This window comes from Bos indicus x Bos taurus, chromosome 5, assembly GCF_003369695.1.
Source record: "Bos indicus x Bos taurus breed Angus x Brahman F1 hybrid chromosome 5, Bos_hybrid_MaternalHap_v2.0, whole genome shotgun sequence".
Lineage (NCBI taxonomy): Eukaryota > Metazoa > Chordata > Mammalia > Artiodactyla > Bovidae > Bos > Bos indicus x Bos taurus.
In genome coordinates, this window is record NC_040080.1 from 594,735 (window position 1) to 608,946 (window position 14,212).

Consider the following 14,212-nt stretch of genomic DNA (forward strand, 5'->3'; position numbering starts at 1 on the left):
TCACCCCCACACCCTGTCTGCTGACGCTCCCCCAAGGTTAACCCCAACCAGAAGGCAGAGGGCAAGGCTGGCTGGTCCACATAGGGCAGGCCTAGGGTCAGAGCAGGGGGAGACCTGAGGAAAGGGGTCCAGCCTTGAGGTGGGGCCGCAGGTCAGAGGTCTGGGCTAAGCCCCAGGAAGCAGGGACCGGGTGTTGGGTCGAGGCTTTCAGGGCAACACTCTGAGGACCTCAGGGATGCGGGTAGATGAAAACTGGTCCCTGGACTGGACACATCGGTCACTGAAGAGTCATCCAGACAGGGGGCAGGGCCCCTCGACTGCACAGCCCAGCAGGGTGTTGAGCTTAGCTCCCCCAACCCCACTTCTCCCCAGGCTCCTCTAAGTCCTGCCTGAGGATAAAGCAGGTACAGGACTGTCTCTCCTCAGGAGGGAGAGCAAGGGCCCGCTCATCTGGGTCTCCTGCCCTGCTCCCTGCCCACCAGTGGAGACAGCAGGCATACAATAAATAGTTGTTCAAAAAATGATGCTGACAAATGATTTCTTTGGGCATAAAAACAGAATCTCAGATTAGCTAATGTGTGTGTGCTCAGTCCTTCAGTCGAGTAGACTCTGCCGACTCCATGAACTGTGGCCTGCCAGGCTCCTTTGTCCATGGGATTTTCCAGGCTAGGATATTAGAGCGGGTTGCCATTTTCTCCTCCAGGGGATCTTCCCAACCCAGGGATCAAACCCAGTCTCTCGTGTCTCCTATATTGGAAACTGGATTCTTTACCCTGTGCCTCTAGGAAGACCAACTAAAACCAGATGGAATTAAAAATGTGCTCTCGGAAAAGTACCAGGTTAAACCCAAGTCCTATTTTACACTGGACACACCTAAAAAAAACAAATCACAGTACCTCTGTGCATTTATGACATTGTTGTCTTAGATCAGGAGCAACAATTATGGAAAAGGAACAGCTACCCCGGAGTCGGCAACTGCAGGACAAACGACACAGAGCGAGGGGCAGTGTGTCGCCAGTGCCAGAGCCTGAGTTCACGGCCACGCCCCCACAAGCCTTCTCCCAGAGGGAGCCCAGACGTGGCCCTTTCAGTGATGCGAGCAGTCACCTCAACCCTATTCATGAACATTTTTGAAAAACCACAAAAACTAATTGTAAATGTGAGGCAGAGACCTGCCCAGCGCACCTTCACACACACTCTCCAGGGAGAAGTACGTGGTCTGGCTGATGTAGCCTGCGCGGTCCATCAGCGAGGTCACACACCCGATCAGCACCCGGGGGCTGGGGTCAGACAGCCCCCCACCGTGGCTCTTGCTGTCATCGTCCCATTTATCCGAGACGGCTTCCACCTGCAAGACAGACAAACCACCACTTAGGACATGCCGAGGACCACAAAGAAAGCCAAATACTGGCCAAGACCCTTATGAACACTGAGGCAAAAATCCCAATGAAACCCAGGCAAACCGCATGCAGCTTCATGGTAAGGGGCTGCACACATGATGGAGAGGGGTTCATCCCAGAACACAAACATGGCTCAACAAATGCACACCAGTCACTACCATCCGGCAATCTGGCAGAACAAATGAAAAATTATATACAATCATCTCAGTTGGTGCAGAAAAGGCATCTGATAAAACCCAACACCTTTTTTATGATAAAAAATACTCAATTAACTAGGAAGACACTGGAACTTCCTCAGTACTAGAAAGACCACATATGACCCAGTGATCCCCTGACACTCAGTGCTGAGACTGAAAGCTTTTCCCCAGGATAAGGAAAAGGCAAGGATGAGTGCTTTCACCACTTCTGTTCAACAGAATACTGGAAGTCTGAGCCAAAGCAATTAGCCAAGAAGAAATTTTAATATCCAGATTGGAAAGGAAGAAGTAAAACTATCTATTTGAAGTTGACATGAGAAGAGCTGATCATTGGAAAAGACCCTGGAGCTAGGAAAGATTGAAGGAGGAGGAGAAGGGGACGACAGACGACGAGATGGTCGGATAGCATCACCGACTCAGTGACATGAGTTTGAGCAGGCTCTGGGGGATGAAGGACAGGGAAGCCTGGCCTGCTGTAGTCCATGGGGTTGCAAAGAGTTGAACACAACTAATGGACTGAACGACAACAAATGATCTAATATGGGTTTTCCTGAAGACTTAGATGGTAAAGAATCTGCCTGCAATGCAGGAGACCTGGGTTGGATCCTTGGGTCGGGAATATCCTCTAGAGAAGGGAATGGGGCTACCCACTCCAGTATTCTTGCCTGAAGAATTCCATGGAAAAGGAGCCTGGTGGGCTACTGTCCACAGGGTTGCAAAGAGTCAGACATTACTGACCAAGATCTTACATCCAGAAAATGCTAAAGAATATACAAAACACCTGTTAGAGCCAATAAATTCAGCAAAGTTATAGGATACAAAAATCTGCTGTATTTCTACTTACCTGCAATAAATGACCCAAAAAAACGGAGAAAACAACTCCATTTATGATAGCATCAAAAAAGAATCAAATACTTAAGAACAAATTTAACCAAGAAGGCAAAAGACTTGTACACTGAAACTACAAATGTGACTGAAAGAAATGAGTGTTACTCACTCAGTCATGTTCGACTCTTTGCGACCCCATGGACGGGAGCCCGCCAGGCTCCTCCATCTATGGGATTTTCCAGGCAAGAATACTGGAGTAGGTTGCCATTTCCTTCTCCAGGGGATCTTCCTGACCAAGGGATCGAACTCAGGTCTCCCGCATTTGCAGGCAGACTCTTTACCAGCTGAGCCACCAGGGAAGCCCTCACCAGGAAAGAAGTTAGAGAAGACACAAACAAGTGGAAACACACCTCACGTCCACAGATTAACATGAAGACATCAATACTACCCAAAGTGATCGATGGAGTCAATGCAATCTCTGTCAAAATCCCAATGATGGTTTTGAAGAAACAGAAAAACCCATCCTAAAATTCATATGGAATCTCAAGGGGCCCTGAATAGCCAAAACAATCTTGAAAAGGATGGACAAAGTTGGAAGACTCACCTTTTTTGATTTCAAAACTTACTACCAAGCTATAATAATTAAAAGACTGTAGAGACATATCAAACACCAATGAAACAGAATAAAGAGCCCAGAAATAATCCCTCACATATGGTCAAATGTCTCTCAACAAAGGTGCCAGACCATTTAAAGGAGAAAAGGTTTTCCATGTGGTGCAATCTTCTCAAGAAATGGTGCTGGGAAAACTGGATCCCAGCATGTAAAAGATGAAGTCAAACTCTCATCCAACACCATATTCAGTAACTAACTAAAAAGTGGGTCAAAGATTTAAATTTAAGAGCTAAACCTATAAAACTCTTAGAAGCAAGCACAGGAGAAAAACTTCATGATCTTGGGATATTTTTAAAATGTGACATCAGGCACAGGCTATTAAAAATGATAAATTGGACTTCATCAAAATTTAAAAGTTTGGTGCATCAAAGGATATTATTGAGAGAAGTGAAGAGGCTTCCCCCGTGGTCCAGTAGTTAAGACTCTGCCTTGCAATGTGAAGACACCGGTATGATCCCTGGTCTGGGAAGATCCCGTATGCTGCTGAAGAGCAACTAAGCCCCTGCACTGCAACTACTGAAGGCCAGTGTCCTGGAGCCCATGCTCTGCAACAAGAGAAGCCACTACAATGAGAAGCCAGAACACTGTGACTAGAGAGTAGCTCCTGCTCACCAAAACTAGAGAAAAGCCTGCGCAGAGCAACAAAGACCCAATGCAGCCAAAACTAAATAAATTTAAAAAGAAAAAGTCCACAGAATGGGAGGAAATATGTGTAAATCACACATCTGATAAGGGATTAATATCACAATATATAAAGAACTTTTACAATTCAATAAGAAAATAACGATTAAAATATAAGCAAAGGAACTGAAAAGATATTTCTCTGAAGATACATGTTATAAATGACCTATAAACACATGAGAAGATGTTCTGTGTAACTATCAGAAAAATGTAAATCAAAACCACAGTAAGACACATTCATTAGGGTTCAGTTCAGTTCAGTCACTCAGTTGTGTCCAACTCTTTGCGACCCCATGAACCGCAGCACATCAGGCCTCCCTGTCCATCACCAACTCCCAGAGTCCACACAAACCCATGTCCATCGAGTCAGTGATGCCATCCAACCATCTCATCCTCTGTAGTTCTCTTCTCCTCCTGCCCCCAATTCCTCCCAGCATCAGGGTCTTTTCAAATGAGTCAGCTCTTTGCATCAGGTGGTCAAAGTACTGGAGTTTCAGCTTCAACATCAGTCCCTCCAATGAACACTCAGGACTGATCTCCTTTAGGATGGACTGGTTGGACCTCCTTTCAGTCCAAGGGACTCTCAAGAGTCTTCATCAACACCACAGTTTAAAAGCATCAATTCTTCGGCACTCAGCTTTCTTCACAGACCAATTCTCACATCCATACATGACCACTGGAAAAACCATAGCCTTGACTAGACAGACCTTTGTTGGCAAAGTAACGTCTCTGCTTTTTAATATGCTGTCTAGGTTGGTCACATTTGCCTTCCAAGGAGCAAGCGTCTTTTAATTTCATGGCTGCAATCACCATCTGCAGTGACTTTGGAGCCCAGAAAAATAAAGTCAGCCACTGTGTCCACTGTTTCCCCATCTATTTGCCATGAAGTGATGGGACGACATGCCATGATCTTAGTTTTCTGAACGTTGAGCTTTAAGCCAACTTTTTCACTCTCCTCTTTCACTTTCATCAAGAGGCTCTTTAGTTCTTCTTCACTTTCCGCCATAAGGATGGTGTCATCTGCATATCTGAGGTTATTGATATTTCTCCCGGCAATCTTGATTCCAGCTTGTGCTTCTTCCAGCCCAGCTTTTCTCATGATGTACTCTGCATAGAAGTTAAATAAGCAGGGTGACAGTATACAGCCTTGATGTACTCCTTTTCCTATTTGGAACCAGTCTGTTGTCCCATGTCCAGTTCTAACTGTTGCTTCCTGACCTGCATATAGGTTTCTCAAGAGGCAGGTCAGGTGGTCTGGTATTCCCATCTCTTTCAGAATTTTCCACAGTTTATTGTGATCCACACAGTCAAAGGATTTGGCATAATCAATAAAGCAGAAATAGATGTTTTTCTGGAACTCTCTTGCTTTTTCCATGATCCAGCGGATGTTGGCAATTTGATCTCTGGTTCCTTTGCCTTTTCTAAAACCAGCTTGAACATCTGGAAGTTCATGGTTCACATGTTGCTGAAGCCTGACTTGGAGAATTTTAAGCATTACTTTGGTAGCGTGTGAGATGAGTGCAATTGTGCGGTAGTTTGAGCATTGTTTGGCATTGCCTTTCTTTGGGATTGGAATGAAAAGTGACCTTTTCCAGTCCTGTGGCCACTGCTGAGTTTTCCAAATTTGCTGGCATATTGAGTGCAACACTTTCACAGCGTCGTCTTTTAGGATTTGAAATAGCTCAACTGGAATTCCATTACCTCCACTAGCTTTGTTCGTAGTGATGCTTTCTAAGGCCCACTTGACTTCACATTCCAGGATGTCTGGCTCTAGGTGAGTGATCACACAATCATGATTATCTGGGTCATGAAGATCTTTTTTGTACAGTTGTTCTGTGTATTCTTGCCACCTCTTCTTACTATCTTCTGCTTCTTTTAGGTCCCTAACATTTCTGTCCTTTATCGAGCCCATCTTTGCATGAAATGTTCCCCTGTTATCTCTAATTTTCTTGAAGAGATTTCTAGTCTTTCCTATTCTATTGTTTTCCTCTATTTCTTTGCATTGATCACTAAGGAAGCCTTTCTTATCTCTCTTTGCTATTCTTTGGAACTCTGCATTCAAATGGATTTATCTTTCCTTTTCTCACTAGGGTGGTTACTATCAAAAAAAAAAAAAGGAAAATAATTCACGTTGGTGGAGACATGGAGAAATTGGAACTCTGTGCTGTTGGTAGGAATGGAAAATGGCACAGCCACTAAGGAAAATTTGGTGGGTTCTCCAGAAGTTAAATATAGGATTACCTTACACGCATGCTCAGTCTCTCAGTCATGTCCAACTCTTTGAAACCCCATACATTGTAGCTCCCCAGGTTCCTCTGTTCATGGAATTTTCCAGGCAAGAAGACTGGAGTGGGTTGCCATTTCCTACTCCAGGGGATCTTTCTGATCCAGGGACCGAACCCATATCTCCTCTCTCCTGCATTGGCAGACAGATTCTTTACTACTGAACCACCTGGGAAGCCTGGATTACCATATGACCATTCAATTCTACTGCAAGGTAGACTCCAGAGTTGAAAACAGGGACTTAAAAGGTACTTTCCACAGCAGTATTATCTACAACAGCCAAAAGGTAGAGACAACTCAGGTGTCCATCAACAGGTGAGTGGAGAAACAAAATACAGTCTATACATACAACAGAATGTTATTTAACCGTAAAAAGGAATGAAGATCTGATACTTGGTACGTGGATGTACTCTGAAAATATAATATTAAGTCCAATAAGGCAGATACAAAAGGACTAATACATGATTCCACTTACATGAAGCATCCCAGGATAGTCAAACTCATAGAGACAGAAAGTAGAACAGTAGGTTATTATTTAGTGGGTATAGAGTTTGTATTTGGAAAGATGAGAAGTTGTGAAAGTGATATGGGTGCACAACAACATGAATGTACTTAGTGCCACTGAATGGCATCAAGAAATTTTAAATGCTTAACAGTTTCATGTTATACACATTTTACCATGATAAAAAAAAACCTAAATGAAAAATGAGCAAATAAATCCAGAGGCTAGTAGAAATGAGCCAATTCCACAACTTTCACAGTGGAAGTCAGTTAATCCTACCTGCTGCTGCTAAGTCACTTCAGTCGTGTCTGACTCTGTGCGACCCCATAGACGGCAGCCCATCAGGCTCCCCGTCCCTGGGATTCTCCAGGCAAGATCACTGGAGTGGGTTGCCATTTCCTTCTCCAATGCATGAAAGTGAAAAGTGAAACGGAAGTCGCTTAGTCGTGTCCGACTCTTAGCGACCCCATGGACTGCAGCCTACCAGGCTCTTCTGTCCATGGGATTTTCCAGGCAAGAGTACTGGAGTGGGGTGCCTAGTGTTGGTAAATCAAGTGATACAGGCATCTTCCAGAAGAGCTAAGAACAAACACGGAAGCACTCTGTCTGAAGAGTCAGAGTTCTGGTGGAGCATGAGGAAAGGGGCTGTTCCCCAGGGGCAGCATGTTCCAGACCAGAGCAACTCCACAGGCCCTTCTGCTCCAATAAACATGGTTTATGTTGGAAGCATCCAATTTGGTGCCACCAGTCATGTTCAGTACTTAAAATGTAGTTCATGAAACTGAGGAGTTAATTCTAAATTTTACTTAATTTTAATAAATCTAAATAGAGACATATGGTTGGTAGATGGTATGTCATGACCACTTAAAAAAGTAGTTGAACTCAGTAAGTTTAACAGATACCAAATTATATACCAAATCTCAACATTTCCTATAAAGGAAGAAAAAGATTGAAAATACAAAATAAAATCATATTGAAAATGAAAAAAAATCAATACAATTCTCAAAAATAAACTTAAGAAGGAATCTGCAGAACATAAATGAACAAAAAGAACACAAAGGTAGGCTTAAATAAGTGGACATAATTTGTAGCTGGTGAAAACTCGCTCTGATCCACGTCACTTGACCTAAATGGATCCATGTACTCTGCGCTGGTCCAGGTGAGCCTGAGCCAAGGAGGAGAAACAGCAGGATGACTCTAATGTTCATCCAGAATAAGAGGAGAGCCAGAGAAGCCCATCCACAGACAGGAAGAGGGAAACCAGCCTGCCACCCAAGGATGTGACTGTGCCACGGGGGCCAAGTGAAGGCATCAGGACCGACAGGGTCCAGACAGGGTCCCAGGTAGATGGGATTCTGGGACCTTCCAACTCAGTAGGAAAGACTGGACCACTCAGCAGATGACTGGCGAGCTACCAGGAAAGAAATGTCTGGTTCCTTCTTTCAGTCCACACAGCCAATAAGTTCCAGGGAAATTAGACATTTAAATGTAAATAAACAATTTTTCAGAAGAAAACCTGAGGGCATGTCTATACTGAGAAGTGTGAAAAGCCTCTCTAAGGATTCATGTAAAGCCTTGGAGCCACAAGGAACAGACAGACCCATTAACTATGTGGAATGAAACTTAATCCCGTAATGTAGAGTTTAATTTTAAATAGCTGAACCCAACAAACAAAATGTATAAAGGACACTAAAATAACTCACAGGAAAAAAATGTGAATATTTAGTCTATTTTAAGGCTTAAATGCAAATTAAAACAATACAATCACTTATCAAAGTGACTGGAGAAGATTTCCAAGATGCCTAAGTCCACACCCTTGCCAACATGGGTAACAAGTCTCTCACCCTGCTCCTGAGTATAATTAGCACAAAGTTCTTGAAGGATAATTTGACGATAACCATTAAAATGTTAAACACGCATACCCTCTAACTAACATCAGGAAATCAGAGAGTAATAATACTATTTTTTTATAAGAAAAAATTGCTGCATAGTAGAGTTCATTAATTATCTTTGCTAACTGGATAACAAAGGGTCATTTGTAACAATAGTTTTTTAAATGGCTAGAAGAATAGATAATGAAGTGGTAACACTGATTTCCTCCATGGCATAAAACTATAGGTTGTCTCTGAGAGGAGGATGGTGATGTGAAGCTCAAGGTGGAGAGAATTCTTCCTCAAGAACTCAGGCCTTACCCGGATTGCTTTCAGTCCATTTGACACCTTATTTTCTTCCACAACCGCAATAACTTCCTGTCCGACATTTAGAAGCACTTTGCTAGTCACAACCTCGTTGGAGAAGTAGATCAAATCATCAATCATGCCATAATCACTGCAGTACCTTGTCACGACACCCTGGACAGTTTTCAACCTGGTGTCACCTGAGACAGGTAAACAGAGAGGTTACGTTGACCACAAAGCAAGTGCACACTACAGTTGAGTCTCCCAGGGAACAGTGGAGCTCAGAGCATCCTTGTGGCTAGGAGCCCTGTGGGCTGAGAACCTCCCTGGAGAGCAGAGTGCTCAGAAAGTAGGGTTTTGGAGGCAGACTTCCCCGGTTACTCCAAGGGGCACAGATGGTAGGCACCATGGGGAGAGCTCTGACTCCAGAGCCAGGTTGCCTGGGTTGGATGCCCAGCTCTTGCCCTGCCACCTGCAGAACCCTGGGCTAGGTCTGTGCCTGTCCTCATCTGTAAAATGGAGACAGTTACAGTCCAAGAGAGCTGTGTGAAGGTTATTACATGACAGAATGTGCGAGGCACAGACCTCTGAGTGGCTGGTACAGGCTAGGGGCTGCTTTAGAGCAACAGTGGGGGAGTCACTACTGTGCACTCTTACCACCACTATTGTCTTTCTCATCACCAATACTACCAGCAGCAGGGCTAGGAGATTCTGTATTATTTCATCATACCAGGAATGGCTTCCTAGATGGCCCAGTGGTAAAAGAAACTACCAGCAATGCAGGAGACCCAGGTTCAATTCCTTCTCAGGAACATCCCCTGGAGGAGAAAATGGCAAGCCACTCTAGTATTCTTGCCTGGAGAATCCCATGGACAGAGGAGCTATAGTCCACTGGGTCGCAAAGAGAGGGACACAACTGAGCACTCAATCCTAGGCAGGCACTACTGGAAGATTCCGGGCCTGGGGGGCAAGTCTGGGGCAGAGCAGGCCTTCGCTCATCCACTCAGAGACCTGGGCCTAGAACTCCTGCTCCTTCTCAGACACAGAAGACACCTGAGTGCCCCCCCCGGCCCAGCTGGAAGCCCACTGAGGCTGAGCTGTAATCCTACTGCTGCTGAGGGGCTGCATTGACAGACAAGGCCTGGGTGGGTGAAGCGACCTGCTCCAGGCCGCAGTTTGCTGAAGAGGCAGAACGCCAGCTGCAGACGACTGACGTTCTGGCTTCTCCGGCGGAGAATTTACTGTTACAGAGGTTACAGAAAGCAACTAGAGACTCACTACCCAGGGCTGAAGTCTGGGACAGAAGGAAGGGTTGGGAGAAAATGCCAAGAACCTTCGGGAGTGTGTAATTCCGGGTTCCAGAATCAGAAGTACTGCCTGGACTTCAGGAAATGGGTTCGAAAACAATTTGGAGAAGAGCAAGACCCCATGGGAGGAAAAGGGCAGTTTAGGAGAGCCGGGGTCACCCTTTCCAGAGCCGTCAAAGCACACAACTGCTGGGGCACTGACAGAGAAAGAGCGGGACCCTGTCCAGAGCGACTGGTGTCAGGGCGCTCGCAGCGGGAAAAAGCAAGCGGAAAGGAGACACAGATGCTACGCTGGGGAGATGGCCACGAAAGACAAGCCTCAGCTTCGACGGAGAAGACAATACAAACCTGGGACCCGGCTCGGGCCACTCCCCACCCCCACCCTCAGTGCAGGCGCGGGAACCAGGCCTCGCGAGCTCCGGGGCTACTGCTAGGTTACCCGCCGCCCCGCCCGGGCAGCGCCCAGTGAGGCCAGGCCGCCTCAGGGGCCGCGCGGCCCGCCCTCCCCGCGAGGCACCTTCCACGAGCTCCGGCCCCAGAGGCCCGGCCTCCTCCTCTGGGCAGTCCGCCTTCCTCCAGAAGAAGGAAACCACCTTGGCCGCGAGGCGCAGCATGGCCAGGCCGCCCCGCCTCAGCGCCGCAGCCTGACGTGCCCCGCACGCGGCACGCCGCTCCTGCCGCCAATGCGCTGCCGCGCTCGCGCAAGCGCGCCCTGGAGCTTGGCCAATAGGGTTGCGGCGTCTGTGGAGCTCGGCCAATGGGGGTGCCGCACGCGGAGACTGCTGGCTGCGAGTGGTGGGCGGTTGCGACCGTTAGTGCGCCCTGTGGGAGTGACGTCATGCCTGTGCTGGTGGGTGGGACCAGCAGCAGGTTGGCCAGGCTTCGTGCAGGCAAGGTTGGTGTGCTTGCCTCCTGGGCGCGAGCCGGCTGAACGTGTGGCTGCTCGGTGCTGTTAGTCGTAGCTTTGGCAAATGTACTATACCAAGTTGGAGAAATCCCCTCTGCCCACTTTTCTGAGAGTTCTTACGGTGCTTGGGTGTGAAGTTTTCTCAAATGCTTTTCCTGTATCTAGTGAAATGACGTCTTGTTTTTCTATTTTAGAGTGTTAATGAGAATGAATTACATTGAATTTTCAAATGTTAAACCACCCTGCTTTCCTAGGAAACTCAACTTGATCATGGTGTATTATCTGTTTTGTGTGTTGATCCAGCTTGGTAATTTTGTGCCTGAGTGATGAGGAATTTTTCATTTATTGAGATGTGCGGCAGTCCTCCGGGCTTATACCTAATTTGGCTTGAACTCTGTGCTAACTGAAACAGCCTGCCTCGTGGCCTATCAAACACATATTGTATATCTGTTTTAACGAATTCAACTTTTGTATTGGTTAAAGGGCTGTTACCAATATTCAGCAATGTTGCATAAACTTTGGTAATTTTAAGGGATTTGTCCGCTTTAGCCAATGTGTCAGATTGCTGGCACAATTTGTTCACGGTATTTCCTTTTACTGTCTCTGTGGTCCACTGTAATGAACCATCCTTCATTCCTGACTTTGGCAGTTAATGTCTGTCCTCTTGTTTGTCTTCATCGGTCTAGCTACATGTTTATCAATTTTATTTATCTTTTCAAAAAATACCTTTTGGTTTCACTGACTTTTTTCTATTCATTATTTCCTGCCATCTCTTCCTCCTTCTTGTCCCCCTTCCACTCCTCTTCCCCTTTCCTCCCCCTTCTTCTAGTTTGATTTGTGCTTTTCTAACTTTTTAAGTTGGAAAATTAGATATTGAATTTTGGAATGGAACTTTCTTCATTTTTAACATAAGCATTTAAGACCATATATTACTTGAAGTGCCAATTAGTTGCATATACAATTTTTTACAAAGTTTTTGTGTATTTTTGACTGAGCTGGGTCTTCGTTGATTTGCTTTGGCTTTCTCTAGTTGCGGCAAGCAGGCTTCTCATTGCGATGGCTTCTCTTGTCGCAGAACATGGGCTTGTGGCTGAGTTGTTTGGTGAACAAAACTCCTGATCTCTGTTTTCTGTCTCAGGTGAGGCAGCTGCACCTCTCAGGCCAGGAACCTTCCAGTCCCCCGAACTCCTGGTCCCCTCATCTCGCGTCTTTCAGACGGCAGGTCCGCTTGACTTTTCAGTCTATCAAGAATCTGGTGGCTTCTCACCACGCCCACAGCTCCCCCTCTGTCCCACCAGCACCTGCTCTCACCTGCTGTCCCATGGCCTGTGCTCCACCCGGGTGGACGTTCACTCTTCTGCCCAGCAAGTGCATCTCAGAGTCCGAGCCACGGCTGTCTCCACGTCCTCAGGTGCCTCATGCCTGGGCACCTTACCTGCACCTTGCCCCACAGGGTCCCTGTGCCCACCGCCCTCCGGCCTTGCCACCTCAGTGCCTCTGCACCTGGGGTGCCTCTGCTCCCCTGCCCTCCTTGCCCAGCACCCCCCCACAGTGAGGCCTACCCTAACTCTCCCGAGTAGCCCCCCACGCCCTCCCTGGACTTATTTGCCATCACAGAGGAAGTCAATTGCGTCCCCATAGAACACACCCCTTTACCGACTGTGTGCCTGTCCCGCATTAGGCTGTGGACTCCACACGGGAAGGGCTGTGGCCTGTCCTGCCCATCCTGCAAGTGTGCGCTGGATGGCGGGGTGAATGTTGAACCATGAGCAGGGCCTCGGCAGCACAGAGTGGGAGAGAGCACTTTAGGGACAGAGTTCGTGCGAGGGATGGAGCTGTTCTAGAGACTGGTGTTGCTGCTGGAGATGGGGAAGTTCTTCCCAGGACGCTTGGGGGGTGTTTGTCCCACCATCTCTAATTCCAGACTGCTTATTTGTGTTTCCACAACTTTGGAAATGCACAGACATGATGAAACCTGCATAATACTCTTCTTCAAGCAAGGAGAGAAGCGAAGAGTTCCAGTGGTTGACAGTCTCCCTGCTAATTGCACTTACTGCTTTAGAAGGCAGTCACTAAAGAGGTTTGGGAGGTTTTCCATGTTTAAAATCCCTTCTTGACCTCACAGTTTGTGAAAATTAACTCTAATACTTTTTGATTGGTTGAAAAACTAAGACACTGAGCATCCCATGATGGGAAACTGAAGCCTTTGCTTGGGCATGATGTGGGCTTGTGGTCTGAGGGGCCAGCTCTGTGGAATGCTTTGGCTCCTGAGAATACAAGAGACTGATGTTGTGATTGTGGGTCACTGGAGTCTCTGTGTACCGACTGACCTGGGGGCTCAACTTCAGACGTCATAACTTTTTGTCTTTTCATGCTCTTCGTGGGTTCTCAAGGCACAAGCACTGATGTGGTTTGCTGTTCCGTCCTCTAGTGGACCGGGTTTTGTCAGAACTCTCCACCATGACCCGGTCCGTCTTGGGTGGCCCTGCACAGCACGGCTCATGGCTTCATTGAGTTACACAAGGCTGTGGTCCATGTGATCATTTGGGTTAGTTTTCTGTGACTGTGGTTTTTGTTCTGGAGCGCACTGACCGTGTGTGAAGTTCACAAGCAATGGCAAATAGGGAAGGCCGAAGGACAGTGAGGAGTGTTGATACTTTGCAGCTTCTGACCAGGTTGATGACCCTGATGCTGGGAAAGATTGAGGGCAGGAGGAGAAGGGGGCCACAGAGGATGAGATGGTTGGATGGCATCACCAACTCAATGGACATGAATTTGAGCAAACTCCTTGAGATAGTGAAGGACAGGGAAGCCTGGCGTGCTGCAGTCCTTGGGGTTGCAAAGAGTCAGACATGACTGAGTGACTGAATAGTAACAACCAGAGTTTGGGCAAAATGCATGCCCGTCCTTTCTCTCTCCGTGGTGAGCAGAAGTAAAGGGCACAGCAGGACCCGCATGGCTCACAGGAACCCTTGGATCAGAATCTCAAACAGTTTAAGGGCCAGGCCAGCCACGTGGAGCACAAATAGCATTGTGTGTGACCTTGTGAAGAGTCTTCCTCTTGTGATGGCAGGGATGAAAAAGGGTTTCTAGAAAGGACGGAGAGTAAGACATTGGATAAAACCGTGCTTGTTTATAAAAGAGTCAAGCACTCTGCTGTCCAGCCTTCTAGGATCCTGAGCTTGGTACAGTTCTGCACTCGGGCATGCTCTTTCTCCCGAGAGGCCCACTCTGGTGCCCACAACCTGTCTGCCACA

At 46.9% G+C, this 14,212-nt stretch overlaps 1 protein-coding gene across 1 annotated transcript in view; it reads right to left on the reverse strand.

The window, feature by feature from the left end:
* Positions 1 to 10,662, reverse strand: part of MOV10L1 (Mov10 like RISC complex RNA helicase 1) — a 65,999-nt gene extending 55,337 nt beyond the window's left edge. Inside the window, exons 1-3 of the mRNA XM_027540457.1 lie at positions 10,566 to 10,662; positions 8,757 to 8,941; positions 1,186 to 1,348 (exon numbers count right to left, since the gene is read on the reverse strand). Of these exons, the coding sequence (XP_027396258.1) occupies positions 1,186 to 1,348; positions 8,757 to 8,941; positions 10,566 to 10,662 (445 nt within the window). The remainder of the gene's footprint in view (positions 1 to 1,185; positions 1,349 to 8,756; positions 8,942 to 10,565) is intronic.
* Positions 10,663 to 14,212: the final 3,550 nt, after the last annotated feature.